At 43.2% G+C, this 27,248-nt stretch overlaps 2 protein-coding genes and 1 pseudogene across 2 annotated transcripts; all 3 read right to left on the reverse strand.

Moving 5' to 3' along the window:
- Positions 1–3,303: 3,303 nt before the first annotated feature.
- LOC109754669 (G-type lectin S-receptor-like serine/threonine-protein kinase At1g11300) lies at positions 3,304–7,800 on the reverse strand. The gene is made up of 7 exons (XM_073498563.1): positions 6,471–7,800; positions 6,242–6,343; positions 4,566–4,759; positions 4,263–4,470; positions 3,949–4,186; positions 3,719–3,869; positions 3,304–3,600 (listed from the first exon to the last, which is right to left on the reverse strand). The coding sequence occupies exons 1-7, from the start codon at positions 7,798–7,800 to the stop codon at positions 3,304–3,306; spliced, it is 2,520 nt and encodes an 839-aa protein (XP_073354664.1).
- A 6,379-nt stretch (positions 7,801–14,179) lies between these two features.
- On the reverse strand, positions 14,180–18,241 carry LOC109754690 (G-type lectin S-receptor-like serine/threonine-protein kinase At1g11300; annotated as a pseudogene).
- Positions 18,242–20,529: 2,288 nt separating this feature from the next.
- Positions 20,530–24,639, reverse strand: LOC123494205 (G-type lectin S-receptor-like serine/threonine-protein kinase B120). Its single transcript, XM_045229125.2, has 7 exons — positions 22,437–24,639; positions 22,233–22,334; positions 21,867–22,060; positions 21,559–21,766; positions 21,245–21,482; positions 21,015–21,165; positions 20,530–20,925 (listed from the first exon to the last, which is right to left on the reverse strand). The coding sequence occupies exons 1-7, from the start codon at positions 23,863–23,865 to the stop codon at positions 20,623–20,625; spliced, it is 2,625 nt and encodes an 874-aa protein (XP_045085060.1). The 5' UTR covers positions 23,866–24,639; the 3' UTR covers positions 20,530–20,622.
- Between the last annotated feature and the right edge of the window lie 2,609 nt (positions 24,640–27,248).

Below are 27,248 nucleotides of genomic sequence, written 5' to 3' on the forward strand. Positions count from 1 at the left end.
ATTCGCATCAACCATCTCATGACATCACAGGTAGACGAGGTTCTTCAACAGCAACGCCTTCAGGAATGGAGCGGCCCTCAAGCGCCTCCGTCACCGGATTCCCAACTGGTATATATGCAAGAGACGACCTAACTTGTAGTTCCTTATGTAATCATGGCGGGAGTTGATCCAGCATTGTTTCCCTATTAAAGACCTGGCTCTAATGGTAATTTCACTAGTCCGAGTTAGCCAAATAAGAAGAACTAGCATGGCGGAGCCAAGGCATCACGCCGCGCCCGTGTGTTAGCCCATTGTTAGCCAAATTGTGACTTAACTTGTTGGTGTACACATTTGCATTTTGTTATTCCTGGTGTTCTATTAAATAGCGTGAAAACTGCATAGTAGATGATGCTACATAGGAAGATGAATGGAAGGATACATTAGGGTCAAAACTGGACTAAGAGGGTACACTTCATAGATAGACGGTGTAGATCTAGACAAGGAGCTTGATCCACATATATTTTCTGCATGACATATTTCTTCCCAACTACTATGCAAGAGAGAACCTAACTTTGAGTTCTTTATGTAATGTGGTTGATTCATCATTGTTTCCCTATCATTTAAAGAAAATAGATAATTATTTCCCTATTAAAGATTAGGATCAAATGGTAATGTCACTAGTTCGAGTTAGCCAAATAAGAAGAATAATAGCCAAGCCATAAGAAGATCGGGCTTTTATAGTATTTTGTTGTAATGGTGTGGCCAGATGTTTAGTCGACTTAGACTTGGTTAAGCCTAATTCAACTGAATGATGTCGTCAGCATGATTTTCCTTTTTTTTTCCTAGCTTTTCCTTTTCTTTTTGCCCTTGATTTATGTGTTCTAGTACATGAATATAATTATTGATTTTCATGTCGAAGCTAAAAACAAATAAAATACGTACATGTGATACGTCATGCACATCTGACTTTTGATTGATGGATGCCATCCATGCTTCTAATGTCCAGTTCAAAGCCGAGAAATCAAGTATTGACATCCGGCAGCAGCAGTAGAAATCTGAAAAACAACAGTGCATATATATTATATATACTGATCAAGCAAATAAGTGTTGCATATATGAGAATGCAGCAACTACAGTTTTTGGCTCCTATTCCAGATTGATTCTTCAACCGTACATACATGAAGCAGTTGTCACTTCGGATAACATAATTTTCTAGTTACAATTGAAATTGGGGCAATGAGTTTCCGAGTTACAAAGATGTTCCCAAAAGATAAAAACTGATTATTATCAAATCCGCTGTCCAAATTTAATACTGAAGTGTGGATTATGACCTCTAAATATCTAGTACTTACACATGAGGATCATCCGTAATGGTATTGCCGGCGACCCAATTAAGCATGGACAAGGCCTTCGGCAAGGGGACCCCGTATCCCCATTGCTTTTTGTCATCGCCATTGATCCGCAACAAAGAATTCTTGAGGTTGCTACGAGAAAGGGGCTCCTCCATAAAGTGAGGGGAAGGGGTGCCACGATGAGGACCTCTCTATTTGCGGATGATGCGGATGTCTTCTTGGCTCCTATCAAAAGAGACATTGATAACCTTGCAGGCATCTTGAGGGGCTTCGGTGAGGTCACAGGACTGTGCACCAATCTGCACAAGAGCTCTTTTGTGGCCATCCGTTGCAACCACCTTGATTTGGGTCGCCTAACCCAAAGGTTCCCGGCAACTAGGACCTCCTCCCCCTGCGATACTTGGGGCTCCCTCTCTCAGTTTGGCAATTAAAGTTGGTGGATCTTCAGTTTTTAGTGGACAAGGTTGCGAGCAAGCTAACAACTTATGAGGGCAAAAACATCACCACCATCGGTCGAACGACTCTTGTCAAGTCTGTGATCACCTCTCTGGTGGTCTACCCCGCCACACCGTTGGTCATCCCGCCAACCATCCTTCTCAAGGTCAACAAGCCTGAGAGAGCTTTCTTTTGGTTTGGTTCAGACAAGACGACGGGAGCAAAATGTAAGGTGAATTGGGAGATTGTTTGCTGGCCACTTCAATATGGGAGACTCGGGGTTCTCAACACCAACAAGTTTACGCGTGCCCTACGGTTGCGATGTCTGTGGTATGAATGGAAGGCGCCCACCAAGATGTGGGTGGGGATGGGAAACCAATGTGACGAGGAGGACCTTGAGTTTTTCTATGCATCCACCACTATAATCGTTGGTAACGGTGCAAAAAACCCCTTCTCGGACTCACCTTGGCTCCTTGGGCGCAAACCGAAAGACATTGCCTTGCTCATTCACGAAGCGTCCACGAGAAAGAATTGGAAGGTTCAAGAGGCCCTCAAACACAATGCATGGAATCTTAAGATCAAACTTTCCGCCAACGTCTCCGCGGAGCACATCACACAATTCTTCACACTTCGGGCGCTTTTGCATGAGGTCCAACTCGATGAGCTCACCGAGGACGACATCCTATGGAAGCATACGGCTAGTGGGCTCTACTCGGCGGCATCCGCATACAAGGCGCAATTTTTAAGGATGGTTCTCTCACCCATGGATAAAATGTTATGGAAGGCTTGGGCTCCTCCAAAGGTCAAGTTCTTTGCTTGGTTTTGGCTCTACAAGATAGAGTTTGGACCGCCGATAGATTGGCGAAGCGTGGGTGGCCCAACTATGGTCTTTGCCCTCTCTGTAAGAGAGTGCAAGAATGTGGGTCTCATCTCTTCTTCAAATGCCGCTACACTCGAAGGCTTTGGTCTTTGATCATTGACAAAAACCACATTCTCGGCCTTGACGCCTCCGGTTGGCCCTTGTTCGACTCGGTTGAGGCTTGGTGGGCAAGTACCTGTGACAAAGACACGCCAAACCGCCAAGCTAAGGCGTCCCTAATCATGCTTCTTTCATGGACTATCTGGAACGAGCGAAATTCAAGAGTCTTCAAGCACAAGAGCGCACCACCGACTATATTGCTTGCCTCCATCGAGACCAAGGCCAACCTTTGGGTCATCGCCGGTGCAAAGAAATTAGGGTCCATCATTTTGCGAGAGTAATCTCATGTCGTGTATTCGGGTTACTTGTAACAAACTCTATTCTCGCTTATTTAATAGATGAGGCAAAGCTTTTGCCTCCGTTTCAAAAAAAGTATTATTTTTAACTGAGACTGCTATTGAGCCAGAAACAGAATAGAAAACACATTCAAAGATCATGACATCTGAACAACACATGATACATCACTATTTTGTCTTCTTTAAAAACTGACATCACTATTTTGTGAGCCAGACAATTTACAACAGTGTTAAGTACATCAAAAAATACAAAATTATTATTTCATCGCCCCTCTATCTCGGTAAAAGTATAACTGTTGACAGAAGTCTGAATATTTCTTATTTGATCCAGTTCAGCACTTCGTCGCGCAAAGTAGGCAGGACGATTGGGGGTTGTAAGTGTGGTGCTTCCATTCTCTAGCACGAACACAACAGATGACATGCATGGCCTATCATTTGGGTTCTCCTGGACGCATAGGAGTGCAACATGGACGCAAAGCAAAACTTCGTCTGGTGAAGTATCTATTATAGATGAGTCTGGCAGTTCCTCAGTCTTCTCTTCATTCCACTTATTCCATGACTAAAACAAGCAAGAACATCAGATCAGCATTCGTTTTATATCTCAACTAAAAAAATAGCTTTGCAAATTTGATGCATTTTTAGAAATGAAACTTGATAGAAGTCTTGTGTGTACTCACATAGACTGTGAGGCTAGGAAATCCCATGGTTTCACAATCAGAATTTCTCCTTATACCAGTTACAACCTCTAGTAGTAACACCCCAAAGCTGTAGACATCAGATTTGGTAGAGAAGACACCTTCCATTGCATACTCAGGAGCCATGTAGCCACTGCTTGATCATACCAAAAACATTGCATTATCTAACGTGATATCAACTTATTAATATGCCTTTTTCAATGAATACTCACTATGTTCCAACTACGCGTTGAGTATTTGCATTTTGCTGGTTATCACCAAAGATCTTCGCCATACCAAAATCAGCTATCTTGGGTTTCATATGTGCATCCAACAAAATATTCCCAGCTTTCAGGTCCCTATGAATTATTGTGAACCTTGAGTCTTCATGAAGATACAATAGCCCCCTTGCTACCCCTTTGATTATATTAAACCGTGTTGTCCAATCTAACAACAATTTTCTTGAGTCATCTAAAAAAGAAACAAATGTAAGAAACAAATTGTTGAGTTGTATGAGAAAAATATGGTTTGCTACTCCAATATGTACCAAAAAGGGTAGCATCTAAGCTTTTATTAGGCAGATACTCATATATCAAGAGCTTTTCATCTCCTTCACCACAACAACCAAGAAGTCGAACCAAGTTTCGATGTTGCAATTTTGCAATTAAAATTACTTCGTTCTTGAATTCTTTTGTTCCTTGTTGAGAATCTTTACTTAGCCTCTTGACTGCGACTTCTTGACCACCTAATAGTCCCTAGAGAAAAATAGACTCGAGATTTACATATGAAAAAAAAAAACAATTGTCCTAATTTCAAAAGAATAACTTGAACTGGATATTGAACAAGATACCTTGTAGACTTTGCCAAATCCTCCTTGTCCAATCTTACATGCTTCAGAGAAATTGTGGGTTGCGAGGACAATTTCTTCTAATCTTACGAATGGAAAATCTTGATCATGAGGAGGGTTGTCTTCCCTGGTTTCATTAGAGGCACTCATACCACCCAACCTTATATTCTTGTGCATTCTCCATTTTTTGTTCTTGCCTGCTCTGACAATGTAATAGTCATTACCCTTCCAATAAGAAAACCATAGGCATAAGAAAGAAACCTTTATTGTTGATCATTTGAATTGTTGATACTATTGTGTAGACTCTAGCACACATGGAATCCATATTAGTTGTTAGTAGATTGCCCATTATCGTTATACTATTGTGTAGACTCTAGGACAACAGTTTGGGACACCTAGGTGCCCAGGCTCCTTGCCTAGATGTCGTTGGATCATACTAGTTTTCGTCGATAAGATGTGTTTAAATTTTGCATGCATACCTGCATTACTACTTTCCTATTTGTTTGCATGGCGTTGCAACTATGGAAAGTTATAACGGTTGTCTAATTAATACGTGTCATTATTTGTCCCTTCTTGATAGGAAATTGTAATGAATTATTTATCATACTTTTTGGCATGTATGGTAGATGCAAGATAATTAATTAGAAAAATACTACGCACCATTTTTAGCACGTACACCAACACGTACATATTTTTATTGGGTATAACACCAACGCGTACATATTTTCAATTGGAATAACATCAACACTTGCATTTTTTATTAGGTATAATACTCACAACTGGTATCACGGTCTAATAAAATATACATGTGGGTATCTCAGATACATGTACCACTTATTAACAGATGTGAAATTTATGGGTATATACAAATAAAATTTGCATCGAGTTATATATATTGATATGAATATTTTCACTGGGTAGAACACCAACGCGTACATATTCATGAGTATACTAACATCGAGGTATGTATATTCATGTGTATATTCACATCGAGGTATGTATATGTATGTGTATATTTCTATTGAATATAACACCAGCACGTACTTATTAAAAACTATGACATTTATGTGTATATTTTTGACACTTATGTATATATTTTCATTGTGTATAAAACAACGCATATATATTTTCGTTAGGTATAATACCCACTAACTGGTATCATGGTCAAATAACATGTACACGTGGATATATCTTGGGTACATGTACGTATATACACACCCAAGTACGAGTGTTCAGATTATTTTTGTTTTCGAAAGAAATCATTGACCATTTAGGATACTAGTGCATGCAAACAAAATATGGAAAGCCATTATTTTGTCAATTGTATGGCATGCACTAATTAATGAATATGACTTACCATAACAGCCCTAGGTGCCCAGGCACCTAGGTGTCCCAAACTATATATATATATATATATATATATATATATATATATATATATATATATATATATATATATATATATATATATAACACATCTAAAAAATGTATCTGCTCTAGTTTACATATTCAAGCGGATTAGGGATATTTGAAACCAGGGGTATATATTGTGATAGTGGATGATGAATTCCCAGTTTATGTAGTTCAACGCACTTTCTCATAAGGCCATCAACGACTATAGCATTTTTGTAAGGATATTTAACTAAACATTTGCCCGCAAAAAAAGAAAGTAAACATACCTTTGCATTTTAACCAGACAACCGATATGCAGACGAGTACGAGAAAACCACTGCTTAGAACTGGGAGCACAATCCTGATTGCATACCTCTTTCTTCTTTTAGCTGCGTCAGAAGTACATAGACCATAAGAAATATGGAAGATACAAGTTACACCTAGAAGTATGTTAGCAAAGACAAAATTAACAGTAGAAATTAACAGTAGTTTGTTACCACCCTGCTGCATTTATACCTGCAAGTCGGAAATAGAGTGTCTCTCCACCGATTTCTGTGCCTATCTTTCCGGTGTCAATCAAATCCCCAGCCCACACCAAGCACATCGTCGCGTCTCTTCTGAACCCACCGCTACTGACATTGCGATACACGTACCCCACACAGGAGCAGTTGCGTCTGCACTCTGCCGCACACTCCTCAGATGTACTTCTGCCCCCTCCGACGAGCATAAATTTGTCTGGTGACTTCATCCTCGACAAGGCCAAGAAGCTATCGCTGCACCCTTGCAACAGATCCTTCTGCCGGCACCCCGCCAAGAACTTGCCACGGGTCCACTCCTCCTTGTTTGATGGCTCGAAGCCGTCTAGGCACTTGCAAGTTGGGATTGGTGCCACTGTCTCGTCGCAGTAGCCATATGGGCCACAATAACCATAGAGATTGCATTCAGCAGATGGCCACTTCATTAGAACTACCCACACCGACAAGTTGCTACTCCAGATCTCAGTTTGATACTGACCAGAATATTTCAACACTGACCTTACGGGCGGGGCGCCGTTAGAGAGGCTATATGTGGCATAGATCTCATCGCCGTTGTCGACGAACGATACATACATGATAACATCACTCCCGTTCATGGCCACCTCTAGTTGTTGTTGCTTAAAGCTCTTCACGTGGTACCCCGTCCATGGGGAACTACGGGATACCACGATCCCCCCATCCCATAGGAATGCTTCGAGGGGCGTGTCCGAGTCAACACCATAGGAGAAGCGCCCCGGCGAGGGGTCTCCGGGGCCCTTCCACGATGCCAGACGATCGCCAGTACCGCCCGTGTTGTATTTGATCCGGATCTTCATCCCTGGGAGGAGCGTGTCTGTCTGGTGATCGAAGCTCTGCCACACTGTGGAGCCATTTGACGACCGGATGACGAGGTTGCCGCTGTTCAGAAGCACTGCCGTCGGGGTAGACGATCCTGCCGGGGAAGTGGTCACGTTGGCCGTCGTCCAAAGGACACGACCACCATTATTACCTTCCAAGATAATGAGATTGAGGGCGTTGGTGAGAGAGAGCATAAGTGCATAGGAAGAGCTGTTGGTGATTGGGGTTTCACGGTTGGCAACCCACACAACTGTGAGCTCAGGGATATTGTTGTACCATATGCCAAGGTACAGCTTGGCTGGAGTGGAGTTGGAGGGGTTGAAGAAGCCCAAGGCGAACACGCCGTCGTCAGAAACGATGGTGTTGCCGAGGGCCAACGGCTTGCCAGGGACAAGCCGATCATCGGAAGCGCTCAAAGGCAGGAACAGAATGATGAAGGCCGCGGTGCAGCAGCCCAAAGCCAGCGAATCCATCGACCCGTCAGGCTAAAATCTTAGTTACTAAGCTGTACCTAAGCTACAAGCTATATATCAATGCTGCTCAATGGACAAAAGCACTTGCGTCGAACCTTCGTCTACAAAGTAACAAAATGGTTTGACGAACGATCCGTGAATGTTCCATCACGGAAGCAGATGATTGAATAATACAAAGTTGCACAATTAATTCTGGAGGAGTTGGTCCCATATTATGTGTTGGAGTTTATATTTCAGCTGTCCACCTCGGAGTTGGGATGCATGCAACCATCACTGCTGACTAGATAGCTAGATTTTTTTTTTCCGTCACTACCCTCATTGCCTCGCACTAATGGAAAATCCGTAATGGAAAGACACACCGAATGCGCGTCAAATCTAGTGTTGGATCCCCGGTGGGTGAGATACTAACATTAAGATACTATACTGACCTGGCCCAGCTCTGGCGCGGTTGGATCGCAGGATTTCAAAGTCACTGGTCAAACCTATAGTGTATTAGTACGTACCAACGGAAAGGTGCTTCCATTCTCAGACTGAGTTTCGTACCGTCTTAATGTGCAAACTAAATATTCTCTTACTAGTCTCATGGATGAAAACATTAAACACTCCAGATAGTTTCAGAAGAAAAACTTAGCAGCATGAACGATCGATGGCTACAAATGGAGTGTAACTAACACAGACGTATGCATTTTTTTTGTTGAGCTAATCGATGTGTTGTTTGTTATAAAGTGTTGTTTTACCGAATATATTTTCTTGCATGCAAGATTGATATAACTGACCTGTCTTCCCTATAGAACTGTAAGGATCAAGTCTGTCCGTTGAGTTTTGAGTTTGACTGTTACATGTTCTGCTTCCCAATCTTTTACCTGCTTTTTTTATTACGGCCAACAACCGCAGTTGATTTCTTCTCTGGGCATGATGGTTTCTCGTTCGGACATGCACTTGCTGCTGGGAAGCGTGTCATGGTGTTTATGCTTAATTTACTAGCATCTTAGACTAGCAGCTAGCTGCAGAAGAACGCGTGCTCTTCAGTGTTCAGACAAGTCAGCGTGCTTATCTGAACTCAATACGTCGAATGTCACGCCCTAATTTTGTCCGACACTGTGCCATAATATCATAAAGCCTTCGATGCTCAGACCTTTTAAGGCGCTTCTCAAAAATGCCTCCAAAGGTGCACTGGCAGGAAATTGTGAAAACAAGGCCAACAAAGGTCCATTTCCTGCCAATCGCACTTGCTGGCCACGCAGACTTGGCCCGTCAGGCCCGCATGAACGAACCTTTGGTTAACCACGAATGAGACTACCTTCAAAAAAAAACCACGAATGAGACAGACTAATTCCTCTACACGCAGATCTTTCTGATTTCTGTGATAATTTAAACGGGACAAATTTCAGCTCAGGCAAAAAAATTAACACGCCATGGACGAGATTCGAACCTGAAAGTTGATACTTGTGCGACCACCAAACACCAAGCCAACCAATCCACCACTCTGTTCCGTTGATTCCATAAGCTGGCTGTGTGTATTTTTATATTTATCTAAGTGGGTTGCAACTTGCAAGTGCGGAAAGCCTCCGTGTTGCGATTTTGACTGAGATTACGAGGCGTTTTGCTGCAGAACGCCTTCAAATCGTGGCGGCAGTTTTTAGAAACGCCCTCTATATGTTTCAACATTTACAGCGTTTTAGAAAAATGCCTTTAAATATGTATTAGCGTTTTGCAGAACGCCTCAGATTCCACTGTTTGGAGGCATTCTTCGTAAGTGCCCTGCTAGCATGGGACTTTTGAAGGCATTTTTCAAGAACGCCTCTAAGTAAGCTAATCTAAGGCGTTTTAGAAAATGCCCTTAAAAAAACGCCTCCAATTACTATTTGTGTTGTAGTGATACGTGTGATGTTACCACGTATGTTACTCTTACTGTGTGTAGTCTAAGAGTGAGGAAAGTACATCACCACTTACTCAACTCATTGGGATCTGTCGATGGTTATATTCTTGGTTAAAGATCATACTTACTACTAAATTGACATAGTAAGCAACGCCAACCATAAAAGGAATAAAAAGATTGGAAGATAAAGACCTCGAACCAAATGATGCATGGCCTTTTTGTTTCTTAAAGAAAAAAGGTTTTAATTATATATATGACTTACCACAATTTTTTATTGCCCTAGTATCTACGTAAGAGTAAGACTGTTGACGGAGTTTTGAATATCGACTCCAATTTCTCTATTTATGTGATTCGTTGTATAAAGTTGGCAGGGCGGTTGGGAGGTGGAAGTGTGGTGCTTTTTCCACTCTCCCAGACAAACATGACCATTCACATGGCTGGTATGTCATCTGGGTTTTCTTGGACACACATGAATGCAAAGCAAAACTTCGACTGGTGAACAAGTATCCATGATAGATGAGTCGGCCAATTCTTCTGCCTTTTCTTCCTTCCACATATACCTTGTATGGGACAATCAAAAACATGGTAGGTATGGTTTTTTGATTAAGTTGCCAAAAGGAAAATTTCGTGGAAATCTTGATATTATTATAAATTGACAGTTCAGAGAAACCTTGAGTGAACTCACATAAATTGAGAGGCTATGAACACTCAAGGTTTGATTGTTGGAGTTTCTCCTTATACCAGTTACGATCTCTAGTAGTAACACGCCAAAGATGTAGACGTCAGACTTAGTAGAGAAGACGCCTTCCTTTCCATTCTCAGGGGCCATATAGACACTAGTTGAAAATTCATATATAAAGAGTTAGAGAATAGAGTTAAATTTGGTCACAGGTTAGAATGAGCTAGTTGTTCACGAGGTTACTCATTATGTTCCACAACGCGTTGGGTATTTGCATTTTGTAGGTTTCACCAAAGGTTCTCGCCATATCGAAATCAGCTATCTTGGGTTTCATATTTGCGTCTAACAAAATATTTCTGGCTTTGAGATCCTTATCGGTTATGGCCAACCTTGAATCTTTGTGAAGATACAAAAGTCACCTTGCGACCACTTTAATTATACTAATCCATTTTAGCCAATCCAATAATATATTTTTGATATACAAAAACGAATATAAGCAAAAATGTTTTTGAGTTTCTTCAAAAACCATGGTGCGTTCTAAGAATATGTACCCCAAAAACATAGCATACAAGCTCTTTTTAGGCATATACTTCATATATCAAGAGTTTCCTCCCCACAACACCCAACAAGTCGAACCAGGTTTCTATGTTGCAATTTGGCAAGTACAATTACTTCATTCTATTGTGCCTTGTTGTGATTCTGCACTTAGTCTCTTCCCGACAACTTCTTGACCACCTAGTATTCCGTATAAGAACATAATGGTACTAATATTTGAGTTTATTAAATGAACAAATTATTTCGCCCTATTTAGAAGAAACTAAATGTGTTTACATTGGATGATTTCAAGCCTACCAATCATGCATGTTTCGGAGAAATTGCGGGTTACAAAGGCTGAAAGGCAATTTCTTCTAATATAACAAACATGAATTCTTGACCAGGGGATGGTTTTTATCCAACATACACATGTCATCCAATCTAACCTTTTTGTGCTTTCTCCATTTTATGTTCTTGCCTGCTCCCACATTGTTATTAATTTCCCGTCAAATTAGTATACAGTAGACCATTTTTTTATAAAGGGTGGATTTTAATGACACAAAATGAATTATCAAGGGGATACAAATACAATGAGAACACACCCAACCTCTTCATAATTAAGATGCACACAATCAACACTAACATAAACACACAAAATCACGCCGGAAAAGAGCAAAGTCATAAGAGACCGAAGCTCTGCCGACGCAGAGGAAAAAGAGTAGGGAAAAAACTCTGAAGCGGTCAAAACAACGATCGACGAATTAGAACAACGACCGTCCTTACCAACCCTCTTTTGAAATCATAAAGACAACGAGAAAGGTTCTCAGGTAGCAATGCCTCTAGGAAGGAAATAACTATCAAGCGTTATTGTCGCCGGATCCAACCACCAAAGGTCAAATCATGGGTTTTCACCCTGAAGATAAGGTTTGAGCAAATCCAACCGATGCCTTCAACAAGGAAATGACGAAAAAACTACGCCATTGCCATGTTTAACCAGTCAGGGTCAGACCTTGGGTTTTCCCCCGAGAGCTCTAGACCGGTTACTCGAGAAGCACCACGAAAACCAAAGTCATCATGTGTTATTGCCACCTCTTTCTGCGGTACCGGTAGCTACATGCGTAGCATGGTCCTAACATGAGGTGCCACGCAAGTGAAGACCATGCCCGCATAAGAAGGCAATCAAACTGCAACAAGTTCCAGTTGCCACCAAAGCTCCGAAACGACGAAGGTCGTCGTCGCACATGCGACAAAAGATGGCGACAGAGGAAGGTCATCAGCACCATCAAAATTCCAACTGGGGACACTCGGACAGTCCCACACTATCCTACTACCCCGTCTGTGGTGGCATCGGAAAAGCATACTTGTCATTGGAGTCGAATCTGAAGGTCGAAGACTCCAGCCTGTTGCGACAACCGCCTAGCAGCATAGGACAATGACACCATCCTGCGCCCAAGCGGAGGACCGCCTTATTGGGATGCAGATGGTTGTCGTTGCCGCCCGCGTACCTGCAGATGGGATTGCGGCCACTGGTGCCTCACCACTGAATATCATCGGCTCGGTCAAAAACAGCACCGCCACCGCTGCGCAGCCATACCCTCTACCTCAAGTCATTGCTTATAGATAGCATCTCGCTGCCGAAGGCTACCGGAGTAGAGATCCCTCCACCGTTGCCTTCGTCAACTAGTGTCGGGATTTAGCAGCGAGGGGAAGGGAGGACGGAGAGGTAGGAGATTGTGGTTGCGGGGAAGACAAGAAAGAAAAAGTTCCATTTGAACCCTATAAATGTTGCACGTCTGCCACCATGGCAATAATTGGCAATTGATTGAGGATGGGAAGTTGCAACTACTACGATTGACGAAACATACCTTTGAGCTCCAAGGAATATGCATATGAGTACCAGAAAACTGCCTCCTAAAATTGGCAACATAATCCTCGTTGCATTGCTCTTTGTCCTTTTACCTTTTTAAATTGGGAGCACTTGCATCAAGCCTCGGTGGTTTACATTCAAAAAATGCTTTGGCGAATGAGGCCTACTCGTATTTGGAATAATGGAAAATTGCTTCAGAGTATAGTTGAGTCTTGAGACAACTTGAGAGTGTATCGGAGTTGACATTGTGGCTTTCCGCGTCAGAGTTGGGATGCCACAGTAACTGTTGACTAGGCTGGCTAGTGACTGAAACATTAAACTATACATGGAGTAGTCAGACCTAGATACAATTTACGAGTAAACGGCAATGCGTGCTTCCGCTGTAAATGTCACGATGCGTAGTTTGGTACTCCCTCCGTCCTAAAAACAGTGACGCTGACTTAGTACTAAAGTTATACCGAATCAGCAACACTTATATTGGACACAGGGAGTATTTATCTTCCTCATCTAACCACCTAATCACTTGTATCCAATATAAAGGTCACCTTCATTGAAGTGTTTTTCTTCAAAGTCCCTCCTCATTTAAGCAGTATTTTAATATATATTTTTTGTAAATGAGACTGTCGAGGTCTCTTCGGTTGGGGTAGTGGCGGATCTCGGGTGACTTGGTGTCAAGGTCTTGGATACCGGGGGCGGCGGCCCTGGTGGTGGTGGCGCGATGCTCATGGGCAGAGCCCCTGCCTCGGTGCTGCCCAGTTGCCACGGCCATGTGGGCGGCGTGGTAGCCGGGGTGTGGCGTTCGGTGGCAGTGACTATTGGCCGGGGTGAAAATCTGCTCTATCTTCGGACGGACCTTCTTAAAGGCGTCATCGCGGCTCTCATTGCCCGTCGTGTTGCTCCACGGGAAACTCTTATCCTCGGACCGGGCGGTGGCGGCGCTCCGGTGTCGTATCCTTCCTGAAGGCGCCGCCTTGGAGCCCACGGTTCGTCATATGCGGTTTCACATCTTCGCGGTGGCGTGTTCACGGTGGAAGCCCCGGCTGCTCTTGTGGTGCTAGGGATTGTGTTGCTGTGCTCAGCGCCTATGTATCCTGCCTTGGGTGTGTGCGCGCGCGCGCGTGTGTGTTGTGAAAGTGTGTGTTTGTATCGGGTACTATTGATCATTGCTTTACATACAAAGCGGGGCGAAAGCCTTTTTCGATAAATGAGACTGTCATGCAGACAAAAAACGGAAGAGAAAACATATTAAAAGATAACGACTACTAGGCAACACATGAAACATCACTATTTTCTGTTCTTTTTTACAGAATGGCATCACTATTTTGTTGAGCCATACATTTTACACTAGTGCTAAATTCATATATTTTTCCTTCGAGAGCAGTTTGATGAGTCTAAAAATAGGATTTATTTCATCTGCCCTCTATCTCAGTAAGAGTAAAACTGTTCAAGGAAGTTTGAATATCATTTCTGATTTGATCCATTTCAGCACTTCGTCGCGCAAAGCAGGCAGGGCGATTGGGGGCTGTAAGTGTGGTGCTTCCGTTCTCTAGGACAAACACCACAGATGACATGAGCGGCCTATCGTCAGGGTTCTCTTGGACGCACAATAGCGCTACATGGACGCAAAGCAAAACTTCATCAGGTGAAGTATCTATGATGGATGAGTCAGGCAGCTCCTCAGTCTTGTCTTCCTTCCACATATTCCATGACTGAAATAACCAAGAATATCGATCATATCAATTTAAAATGTCTGTGTCAAAAGGTGCTTCAGATATTTGATGCACTTCTGGAAATGAAAGTTAAAGGAAGTCGTGTGTACTCATGTAAACTGTGAGGCTAGGGAATCCCATGGTTTGACTAATGGAGTTTCTCCTTATACCAGTTACAACCTCCAGTAGTAACACGCCGAAACTGTGCACGTCGGACTTGGTAGAGAAGACTCCTTCCATTGCATACTCAGGAGCCATGTAGCCACTATTTTGATCATTTCAAGTGTAAGATTGAATTTATTGAAAAATTAATATGAGTTTTTTAGTGGGTACTCACTATGTTCCAACAATGCGTTGGGTATTTGCATTTTCCTCATTATCGCCAAAGATCCTCGCCATACCAAAATCAGCTATCTTGGGTTTCAAATTTGCATCGAGCAGAACATTTCCAGCTTTCAGATCTCTATGAATTATGGTGAACCTCGAGTCTTCGTGAAGATATAGAAGTCCCCTTGCAATCCCTTTGATTATACGGAATCTTGTCGCCCAGTCCAACATCAGTTTTCTTGACTCATCTAAGAGAAGAAACAAATGTAATAAAAATGTTTTGAGTTGAATTAGAAATGACGGTTTGTTATTAGAATATGTACCAAAAAGGGTAGCATCTAAGCTCTTATTAGGTAGATACTCGTATATCAGGAGTTTTTCATCTCCCTCGCTGCAACATCCAAGAAGTCGAACCAAGTTTCTATGTTGCAATTTGGCAATTAGAATCACTTCATTCATAAATTCTGTTGTTCCTTGTCGAGAATCTCTACTTAGTCTCTTGATTGCAACTTCTTGACCACCTAACACTCCCTAGAGAAATGTAATGGAATCTTAGATTTCAATTTGCTATATGAAAAAATTAGCTCTCGTGACTAGAATGAATATTAGGAAAGAGCATAGAGTTACCTTGTAAACTTTACCAAAACCTCCCTTTCCAATCATGCAGGTTTCAGAGAAATCTTGGGTTGTGAGGGAAATTTCTTCTAGTTTTACGAATGGAAATGCTTGATCATAGGGAGGGTTTTCTTCTTCACATTCGTCAGAGATACCCATACCATCCAATCTTATCTTATTTGGATTTCTCCAATTTTTGTTCTTTCCTGCTCCCATAATGTTAAAAGTCACTTCCCCTCTAATTAGCACAACACGATAATAAGAAATAATATAGTTATATTTTACCTCATATAACTATTGAGGTATGCATAGTTTTCCCTAATTTGCAAACTCATGGAATTAGAGGAAATAATCCAGGAGGCGCGTCTACATAGTCCCCCCACCCACCCACCCACTCCCTTGGAACAAAAACCAGACACAGCCATAGTGTCAACACAGCTGTGTGACAAGATGTTTCTCTTGTTTTTAACCTCTTTAACAAGCAGTATCACCCTTTATTAGAAAAGGAGGTTGAAACCCCCAGCCTGAATATGGAAAGCGGCAAGACGACAATGTGATTTATCTAACATGTGGAATCCATATTATCTACTACTAGATTACATTTTATCATTAGATCACTCCAAACAGTAGCTGAACCGTGCTCTAAACTATCTAAAATTTATTTGATCTCGTTTTATATATTCGACAGATTTTGAAGATTTTATAATCTAAGGATATATTGTGGTAGTAGATGACATAGTCCAAGTTCGGCCGGGAAAATGTACTCTCTCATAATCTGGTCAAATATAACATTTTGCTAAGCAGAGTATACTAAACATACCTCTGAATTTTAACCATGCTAGGGAGATGCATACGAGTACCAGAACACTACAGCCTAAAATTGGCAGCACAATCCTCGCTGCATTGCTCTTTATTCTTTTACCTGTCCAACAAATACATATACAAGAAAATATGATTTAACTATTTCTTAGTTGACTAAGAAATAACTTGTTCTAAGTCATCGCTAACAGCCATTGAATTTTAACATCATATGAAGTACGAAAGGGACAAGAAGATCTTCATCGGAAGGATATTAGTATGGACCGAGAAATGACTATTTCTAGCGACAAAGCAATGGTCACAGTGAATGAAGCAATGGTCACAGTGAATGATAGAGCTAGAAGCTTGTTATTGAAAACTAAACAAGTCATAGAAAGAGAGAAATGAAAAAACCAATAGGAATAAGAGGGAGAAATTGAGAACTGGTACCAGTTGTTGTATCCATGCTTGCACGCCGGAGATAGAGAGTCTCACCGCCGAGCTCCCCCACCTTTCCTGTGTCAACTAACTCCTCCTCCCACACCAAGCACCTCGTCACATCTCCTCCAGACCTGCTGCTGCTTAGGTTGGCAAACGCGTATGCCACACAGGAGCAATTGCGGCTGCACTCCTCCACGCACTCCTCAAACTTAACCCTAAACCCTAAACCTATAAACAGAAACCTGTCAGGTGACTTCATCCCCGACAAGGCCACGAAACCGTCACCACACCCTTGCAGTGCCTCCTTCCGCCGGCACCCTGCCGAGAAGTTGCCGCTGGTCCACTCCTTTGTATTAGTCGGCTCAAAGCCATCGAGGCATTTGCATGTTGGCACGGTGAGTGCCGCAACCATCTCGTCACAGTAGCCATACGGACCGCAGTAACTGTAACGGTTGCACTCAGCAGATGGAAACTTCCAAAGGATAACCCATGTTGACGACCTGTTGCTCCAGCTTTGGAGCTCATACTCACCATAGTAGGTTAGCACAAACCTGGTGCGCGGTGTGCCTTCGGAGAGACTGTAAGTGACATATGTTTCATCGTCATTGTCGACGAAGGCCAGGTAGATGATAAGATCGCTGACGTTCGTGACACCCCCTAGCTGTTGTTGGCGTAGGCTCATCACTAGGTACCCTGCCCAGGGGGCGCTGCGAGAAACTGGTTGTTCCCCATCCCACAGGAATATTTGGAGCGACCTGTTCGGGTCGCTGCCATAGGAGAAGCGCCCCTGTGAGGGGTCGTTTGGGCCTTTCCATGATACCAGACGCTCGGTGGTGCTACGCGTCCTATAGTGTGTCCCAAGCCGTGTCTGTGTGGTGGTCGAAGCTCTGCCAAAGCATGGTGCCATTTGACGACCGAATGACGAGATTGCCAGTGTTCAGAAGCACTGCCATCGAGGTAGATGATCCCAAGGCAGTGGCCACGTTGGTCGTCCAAAGGACACGACGGCCACCATTACCATCGGAGAGAACCAGATTAGAGGTGTTGGTGAGGGAGAACGTTGGTGGAGAGGAAGAGGTGTCGGTGGCCGGGGTTTCTCGGTTGGCGACCCACACGACGTAAGCTCAGGGATGCCGTTGTACCATATGCCTAGGTACAGACTGACCGGAGTAGAATTGGAGGGGTTGAAGAAGCCAAAGGCAAATCCACCATCATTGGAGACGACGGTGGCTTCCGGGGAGAGCGGCTTGCCGGGGACAAGCCGGTCCTCGGAAGCAATCAACTGCAGGAAGAGAAGGATCATGACCATGGTGCAGCTGGTGAGAGCCGGCCAATCCATGATCGGTCAGGCTAAAATCTTAGTGCTAATTAAGGTCCAGCTAACTTGCTAGGCTAAGTGGGAATAAGTAAGTACATAATTGTACTAGTCCTTGGTCTACAAGCAAGCGATGCTTAATTTGACTAAGCAGCATCCACGAGTGTTGGACTGCGGAAGGACATGATTGAATAATGCAAAGTGATCGACTGCAAGCGAGAAACTAGGACCACAATGACTTGTGTGCTGGTTGCGATCAAGTGCTGGAATCCACACATCACTTGATTCTTGACTGCCCTTTTGCCAAAGAAATATGGTTCAAGACCAGCTCCTTCTTCCCGCTTGCATCCCAGGCTGCTCGGCATGCTTCATCTATCTCAGCTTGGTGGAACAGAGTGGCAAAGCTAAAGAAAAAAGGACGCCAACTGGACGAATGCACGGCGGCAGTTTACATCGCTTATTTGGCTCGAGAGAAACAGAAGGATCTTTAAGGATTCAGCGCAACCGTCAACAGATGTTCTTGTTAGAGCTAGAGATGACATTAGCCTCCTTTCGGAGGCATGGGAGGAGTAGGTCATTTTGAGTAGTGGGGCTGTTTAGCAGCCCAGGCTAATTTTACCCTCTGCTTCCCCCCCCCCCCCCCCCCCCCCCCTCATCCTGTTTCTATTGCTTAGAAACTTTGTACAGTTTTCCCTCTCCTATAATGAAAAAGGCAGAGCTCCTGCCAGTTCCGGTCAAAAAAAAGAATAATGCAAAGTTCTTGTAATTCTGGTAGCTGAGAGTTGACATCTCAGCTCTCCACGTTGGGAGTTGGGATGCCACCGTCACTGCTGACTGGTCAGACTGGTGACTGAAACTTTAAGCTACACGGATAGCTTTTGTCTATCAACACTTCAACACTTCAACACTGGGAGTTGGGATGCAAATGGAGCAGTGACAGTATATATACACAAAGTGATCTTTGCGATATTTTAATATTTTATACAGGCAACGTGTCAGCCTGTACTATGTCATGCACCTAATTATTTAACAATCTATTTTGAAAAATACTCGCAGATGTTATCATGCTGAGATCAGTCGTGAAACATTACAAAAACAAATAGACAGCTAATCTTTTTTTAGGGGAACAGGCAGCTAATCATAATGCTCTTCAGGTAAATAAAAACGTCCCGCGCCGGTGAAATCCCCAAATCCCACAGAAATCTTTCTCCCTCCTCCGTTCATTCCTCTTCCATCTATCATGCTGTGGATACCTGGCTGGGTGGCTAGTTCACTTCTGCATATTCGATCTGTCCCACTGCTGACTAGGATGGAAATGTGGGCTCCTTTCTGCCTAATGCTTACTTCGTCAAATCAGCCCAGAAACTGCAGATTCACATCACTAAAATGCTTGTCATACACTAAATATCACGCTCTAACTTTGTCCAACCCCGTCGTTCTAGCATGCTTACGGAAGATTAGAGTCATGAAAAGTGAATGTTAACAGAATCACCAAAGACGTATTATGCCACCTCCCGATGAAACAATAATCTACAAAAAGAAGACACATGGACCACCAGACCGGTGGTTCAGGGGCGGAGCCACGATTTAGACATTGGAGGGTGGGGTGGGGGTGGGGCGAAGAGACGACATGGAGAAAAAAAAAGACAGAACAAATATATTGTTGTCCTAAACTTCTTTTTTTTGCTGAGGAGTGCTCATTTGTTGAATTAGGATTGGTGCTATTTCGTCCATAGTTGTTCATTGATTTAGCTTAAACAACTCGGTCGTCAAAAGTACAAACTATATTTTGCTTCATCATCACACACACAAAATTTATGATAAAATAAATCTGAATTCAAGCACCAGTGCATCATGCTACATACAAATTAGCGAGGATTAAATAAAATTGCCGCTCATGTGGTAATTCCATATAAATCAAGTTAGTTTGTAGTATGTATTATACTCCCTCCGTCTCATAATATAAGAGCGTTTTTTACACTAGTGTAGTGTCAAAAATGCTCTTATATTATAGGACGGAGGGAGTAGAAAAGAAATTTAGTAGTATAGAGATCGACCTAAAAAAATATGCAGATCAATATTGTACAATAAACATCAGTGAAGGCACTAACCGCACAACCCCTTGTGCTCATGCGCATAGTCGTGCGTTGCAGCCTGAAAATGCCGACATTAATCAATTTCGATTGCGATGTTGCTCCTTTATGAACTTCCCCAGTGCAGCAATGGCGCCCTCGTGCGGAAAAGATGGATAGAAGATTAGAAACCACATCCAACTTCCAGGATTTGACGAGCAGACCTGTCACCAGTGGGCCGAATGAACAAGTACGTGGGTTTCTCTCTTCAAGGTAAACACAAATGTGCATTCTAATGTTATGTTGTCAGTTTGAAAGTTCATGATATTATGTTGTCAGTGAAAGCAACTCCCTACCTAATTAATCCATTGAGTCCTTTTGCTGTTATGTTGTCAGTTTGAAAGTTCATGATATTATCTAAGTATTTTTATTTTCTTTCCATATAAACAAGGCAACAAAATGAAATACAATATTTTTTTGAAGATGATGACTTCCAAACAGCTGAAGCTTGACCATCCGGAAAACAATTGGAAGATGTTTTTCTTGGAAAGGCGCTGCAACATGTCTAAATAAAATTATAGTTATTTCATCTCCCCTCAATCTCAGTGAGAGTAAAACTGGTCCCGGAGTTCTGGATATCATCTCTAATTTGCTCCATTTCTGCATGTCGACGTGTAAAGTAGGCAGGGCAAGTGGGGAATGGAAGTGTGTTGCTTCCGTTCTCTAGGATGAACACAACGGACGACATGAGTGGCCTGTCATCTGGATTATCCTGGACACACAGGAGTGCTACATGGATGCAAATCAAAACTTCATCCAGTGAACAAGTATCCATGGCATATGAGTCGACCAGTTCCTCCGTCTTTCCTTCCATCCACATATTCCATGACTGAAACAAGGAAAAGTATCCAAAAATATCTTCAAAAACTTGATCTATTTCTAAATTTGGAACTTCATAGAACTCTTGTCGGCACTTACGTACACAATGAGGCTAGGGAAGCCCATGATGTGACTATTGGAGCTTCTTTTTATACCAGTCACGACCTCAAGTACTAGCACACCAAAGCTGTAGACATCAGACTTGGTGGAGAAGACACCTTCCATTGCATATTCTGGGGCCATGTATCCACTGTGTGACCATTGCATTCACATTATTAGAACTTGATTGCAAGTTTACATGGTCTATAGAAGCTGAAAAGGTTACTCACTATGTTCCCACAACACGTTGGGTGCTTGCATCTTGTTGGTTATTGCCAAAGATCCTCGCCATACCGAAGTCTGCTATCTTCGGTTTCATCTCCACATCTAGCAAAACATTTCCGGCTTTGAGATCCCTATGAATTATAGTTAGTCTTGAATCTTGGTGGAGATACAAAAGTCCCCTAGCGACCCCTTTGATTATATTAAACCGTGATGTCCAATCCAACATCATTCTCCTTGAATCATCTGTACATCAAATAAACGTGAATTAATTTGCTTTGGGTTGTTTTGTGAAATTGTGCGTTGTTACTAAAATATGTACCAAAAAGGGTAGCATCTAAGCTTTTGTTAGGAAGATACTCATAGATCAGCAACTTTTCATCTCCCTCCCCACAACATCCGAGAAGTCGAACCAAGTTTCTGTGTTGCAATTTGGCAATTAAAATTACTTCATTCCTGAATTCCTTTGTTCCTTGTTGAGAATCACTACTTAGCCTCTTGACAGCAACTTCTTGCCCACCTAATAATCCCTAAAGAGTTTAATGGGAAACTTAGACCCTGCTTTGTTTTCATATGAACAACTTCTGATTTTAGAATAAACTATGGGAATTTACCAAAGGATCAAGTTACCTTGTAGACCTTGCCAAATCCTCCCTGTCCAATCATACATGTCTCGGAGAAATTGTTTGTTGCTAGAGAAATTTCCTCGAAACTTACAAATGGAAATTCATGATCATGCGGAAGGCCTCCTTCCCCTGGTTCATAAGAGGTACTTATACCATCAAATGTAGGCTTCTTGTGTTTTCTCCATTTTCTGTTCTTGCCTGCATGCAAAAATTGCCATATTGGCTAAGTCACACTCGAAACCACCTAAGGGGTTATTTGGTATTGTTTTCTGTACTGAGTGACTTTATAAGATTCTGTAGTCCGATATTACAATATCATAGTATACAAACTTATATGGTTCTTCCACATCAGAAAAAACTGTATACGTACCTTTGAATTTTAGCCATGCCACGAAAATGCATAGGAATACCACAACTCCGGTTCCCAAAATTGCCAGTATAATCATTGATGCAGTACTCTTTCTCCTTTTACCTGGGCAATGCGCACATACCATCAGAAAGGCAATTGACTGATGTAATCATGAAAGTGTATTAGTAAAGACAAGATAACAAGAAAGAGGGGGAAATTTGGTACCAGCTGCTACATCTAAGCCTGCAAGCCGGAGATATAGCGTGACGCTGCCAAGCCCTTGGCCAAACTTTGCTGTGTCAATCAACTCCCCCGCCCACAATAAGCATCGCGTCACATCTCCTCCGGACCTGCCATTGCCTAGGTTGACGAATGCATATGCCACGCAGGAGCAGTTGCGACTGCACTCCGATGCACACTCCTCCAATGTGCTCATGTTCCTGCCCGAAATTGTGAACCTATCTGGTGCCTTCATCTCTTCCAAGGCCAAGAAGCCGTCACCGCATCCGTGCAGTGCCTTCTTTCGCCGGCACCCTGCCGAGAACCTACCAGCTGCCCACTCATCTGTGCTTGCTGGCTCAAAGCCATCAAGGCATTTGCACAATGGCATGGGCGTCGCTGTCTGGTCACAGTAGCCGTACGGACCACAAAATCCATACCGGTTGCATTCAGTGGACGGCCATTTGTCGAGGATAATCCATGAGGAGGAGCTGCTACTCCAGCTCTGGAGCTGATAATCTCCAGTGTATGTCACCACATACCTGGTGCGTGGGGCGCCAGCAGATACGGTGTAAGTGGTGTAGATCTCCTCCTCGTTGTCGACGATGGCCATGTAGATGATGACGGCCAAGCTGCCGTTAACCTGCTGGTATCGGTGCTCGCCTTTCACCAGGTACCCCGTCCATGGCCCTCTGCGGGCCACCGGGCGCGCCCCATCCCAGAGGAATAACTGGAGGAGCGTGTCCGGGTCGCCTCCGTAGGAGAAGCTCCCCGATGATGGGTCGTCGGGCCCCTTCCAGGACACCAGGCGGATGCCGGTGCCGCGCGTGGCATAGCTGATCCGTATCTTCATTTCAGGAAGGAACGTGTCGGTGAGGTGGTCGAAGCTCTGCCACAGCATGGTGCCATTCAGTGACCGGACGACGAGGTTGCCGGTGTTCTCAAGCACCGCTGCTGCTGCAACGGAGCTCGAGGCATCGGCCACATCAGTCGTCCAAACGACACGGCCGCTGCTACCATCAGAGAGAACGAGGTTGGAGGTGTTGGTGAGGGAGAGTGTCGGCACAGAGGAAGTGCTGTTGGTGACCGACGTCTCCCTGTTGGCGACCCACACAAAAGTGAGCTCCGGTATGCCGTTGTACCATATGCCCAAGTACAGGCTGGCCGGAGTTGAGTTGGAGGGGCTGAAGAAGCCCAAGGCAAAGGTACCGTCATCGGAGATGATGGTGGTGCCAGGGAAGAGCCGCTCGCCTGGGACAAGCCGATCGTCGGACGCCCGCAACGGCAGGAAGAGAATGATCAGGGCCGCAGTGTAGCAGGTGAGAGCTGGCCAATCCATGGATCGATCAGGCCGCAGTCTTCTGCAGTACGTGCTCTGGCAAGGAGAATGTACTAATCGTAGCTTGTTCAGTACTTCTGGTGCTGATGCTGACATGCTGTTAGTTAAAGTGCAAAGTCTGGATCGATGCTTGGTCTTCACAAGCAACAAAGGGTTAGTGTTAATTTCTTAACAAATTGGTGACCGGATCCAGCACTCACGTCAGATTGATAATGAAAGGGGCGACTGAAAAATGCAAAGCTTTGAATTCTGGTTCGAGTTGACAGTACCTTGGAGTTGACATTTCAGCTGTCCACGTAAGAGCGGCGTCGTTGGTGTGAACTCAGCTGGTCAAACCACGGCGCGCGGTATGAATCCAAACGTCATTTTTCAAAAGGGTTTTACTATTCCTAAGGCGACTGAACACTCACAATGTTCGGTCAAAACGTCCGATTCGTGCAATTGGAAAAGAAAAGGAAAATTTTGATCCAAGGGCTACTAACAGTTGACTGAGGATTAACTGTTTCCAGGTCGACTTGGACACTCATAAAGGAAATTAGTTTTACCTCCACGTGCTTCAGAAGACCATGGTGAAGGCACCAATTATCATCTGACAAAATCGTTGGTGGTTGGTCGAGCACACACAACGACAGCACGACTAGGAGGATGAATAACAGGGTGACAGTGACAAAGATGTCATGACAACCTCATGGGACCATTTTAGACATGGTAGAGTTAACATTATACCCGAGGGTTTCCCGCATCATTTGTTAGGAAGTAGGGTGGTGTTGAAGAGCATATAGAAAGATTTAATGTTAGAAATGTATGACACAACTTCCGGAAGAACTTGAATGTTCAAGAGTACATGGAAAAAGAATTGCATCCATCTACAGAATAATTCGCGTCAGTCATGTGCATTCGAATGTCTTGTTCCAGTCCATGTAATATTTATGAATATCTTGACTGAGTATTCTACGTTGCACAATTAACCAAATACCATAATAAGAGTATGACGTCGATCATTGAACCAATCAATCATCAGGGCATCCTAGAAGTTACTTGCCCTAAGAAGTCTACATAACCACTTTGTACCATTAACGTTGGGTACACGCCCAATCTTTGAAGGAGATCACCAACTAATCACGAGAGCATTGCCAAAAACTGGCCTTAAACGCGAGAATGTGTTGATCCACATGATGTGATGGTTCCCAAGGGCAAGTGTGTTCCATCCGAGACAACAGTTGTGCGGTTGGCACCCAAAGACAACCAACTGCCACGTCTCAGCGTAATATATAAACCTGGCCTACATGTTCCTTTTAAAGAAGGGGGGAACCAGCGAACGAGGAAGGCATCGCCACACGTGACAACACCGATCCTGACCTTTATGATCGGGATGAATGCGTCGGTCCGGTGGTTAAAGTTTTTCCACAACGTGGTGTCATTTGGCCATCAGGCAATAAGGTTCTCTGTGTTTCTGAGGACAGTCGCCGCACCAATCAGTCCAAGGAGTGAACAACGTTTCGGTGAACTGTCATGACAACTTCACCAGACTATTCCAGACATTCGGGCAGACGAGTTGGATGGAAGTCTGGTCCAATTACCCATTTTCCATGTGTTTGTGGGTGTCATCTTATGCCTGGGTAAATGGGCAAGGGTGTCCAGTGAGCCCTAAATTAGCACGGTCATTTGGCCCCAGGAACACTTCCCATGTATTTCTTTTGTACAATATAATTATACTGCTATGTCAGTTTATCTTTTTAAAATTGACTATGTGGATATTCTTGATTAATCTCGGGGATTTTCTCAATTTTGCTTGATTGGAATGGAAACTACAGTTGTTCCACTGTTACTAAGTTGTTGTGCAAAGTGTTACGATGCTGGTGATGTGGGCATGCCCACTAGCAACGGGTATGGGTGACATTTTTGTGCCTGTCATGGGCCAGGGCCAGGGCTATGGGCATGTCTTACCTGTGTGGGCCACAAGCATAAGACCCGATGCATTATTGCTGATCCACGTGTAAACTGTGGCTGATAAATTGTTTTTAGAGAGTTGAAAGAGACTGAAAGGGTTAAAATGCTAGAAATATAGCTTGTTCCAACTGCATATCAAGAGTGTTAGCAAAAGTAGATGAAAAATTAAGACAAGATGGAGATTGTGGGGTGAATGAAAAAAATATTCTGAAACAAAGGGAAAATTCATCGCAACTCCTAAAATACGGGTGTTTGTGTAAAAAAAAAGGCAGAAACTGCATGTAGCACTACACTAGCTTGAAGTAAAATTGACCCTATGATTTACATTTTTTACCCAGAAACTGTTTCAGAAATAATGTTAATTTTAGCTCTAGCTGTTCTATTTTGTAGCTGTGAGGCAAGTAACAATTCTGGAGTACACAAACTTGAGAACCCCTGCATAGTATTCAAATTTCCCCATACTAGAAAGCCATAACTGATTAATCAGAACAAGAATAATAAGAAATACCATGTTGACAAGAAAAGTCGAGTGACTGTACAGATGCATGTACAAGTATATATTATTATGCAACTAAGTATAAGCTTCTCATGTTCAACCGATCATGCTATAAGAGAAAAAGCAGGAGTGAGAAAACAAATTATGGAACTAAACAAGCAAGAATGAAATTACCCTACAACTCATGAAAAGGAAACAAATATAATTCATCAAACGTTGCCATGAAAATAGAAGAAACTAGTATTCTCAAATGATTTGTAGTGTGGTGCAGGAGCATTACAGTAGGATGAGCATGGCCGTGTCATCATGTACCAGGCACAAGGGACAAAACAGTATTTGTCCAGCCCCTTTCCTTCAATTTACTGAGGCATTTATCTTGCATTCTCTGGCACTAGAACATATAGAGTATGCCGACTTCACCGAATCAAAAGTATATGGATAGGGGCGGAAGAGGTGGGATTCACCGCGTTTCTAGGGTTGTCACTAAACATTATAGGGATAAGGTGTCATATAGAGAATCTGCTAGAGTGGGTTTTCCTCCCATTTTGACAGTTTTTAGGCATAGGGATCCATATAGGGATTATGCTAGAGATGTTCTGATCCTCGTAGTTAATTTATAAGTACAGTCAGTACTCCCATTGAGTGACCGTTTGCCGGGTAGGTACATGCATAATCCCTCCCTCCACACAATTACACATGTTGGAAACATTACCAGTTTTTGAGAACTCACCTAACATCTGAAGCTTAGTTTGTACCACGAACCTGAGGAAAAACAGACGTAAGTGAGATGACCCTTCCTCTGGAACTGTAAAATGCCAGAAAAAAAGTGTGAGATGGGAGTGGGGAATAATGGCATACCTTCATGTACGAAAAGGCCGGGATGATCCTCCTTTTCTAAAAAAAATGAAAGAAAACCTTGTAAATGTACTTACAGTCTTGTATGGACAGCAGGCGTGGATTGAACATGAATGGTTCCACTGAAAATCACGATAGAAAATCCGAATCTGGGAAAAGCAAAGCCTTTCTCGGTCAT

The sequence above is a fragment of the Aegilops tauschii genome, chromosome 5 (genome assembly GCF_002575655.3).
Source record: "Aegilops tauschii subsp. strangulata cultivar AL8/78 chromosome 5, Aet v6.0, whole genome shotgun sequence".
NCBI lineage: Eukaryota > Viridiplantae > Streptophyta > Magnoliopsida > Poales > Poaceae > Aegilops > Aegilops tauschii.

What these genes read in the sequence shown, in the direction of transcription:
- LOC109754669 (XM_073498563.1), bottom strand. Translation starts at nt 7,800, where the DNA reads ATGGATTCGCTGGCTTTGGGCTGCTGCACCGCGGCCTTCATCATTCTG. An exon ending in ACTCTATTTCCGACTTGCAG is followed by an intron (nt 6,344 to 6,470) that starts GTATAAATGCAG and finishes CTTCTGACGCAG; the next exon opens with CTAAAAGAAGAAAGAGGTAT. An exon ending in CTTAGATGCTACCCTTTTTG is followed by an intron (nt 4,187 to 4,262) that starts GTACATATTGGA and finishes TTTCTTTTTTAG; the next exon opens with ATGACTCAAGAAAATTGTTG.
- LOC123494205 (XM_045229125.2), bottom strand. Translation starts at nt 23,865, where the DNA reads ATGTCAGCATCAGCACCAGAAGTACTGAACAAGCTACGATTAGTACAT. An exon ending in CTTAGATGCTACCCTTTTTG is followed by an intron (nt 21,483 to 21,558) that starts GTACATATTTTA and finishes TTTGATGTACAG; the next exon opens with ATGATTCAAGGAGAATGATG. An exon ending in TCCCTAGCCTCATTGTGTAC is followed by an intron (nt 20,926 to 21,014) that starts GTAAGTGCCGAC and finishes TCCTTGTTTCAG; the next exon opens with TCATGGAATATGTGGATGGA.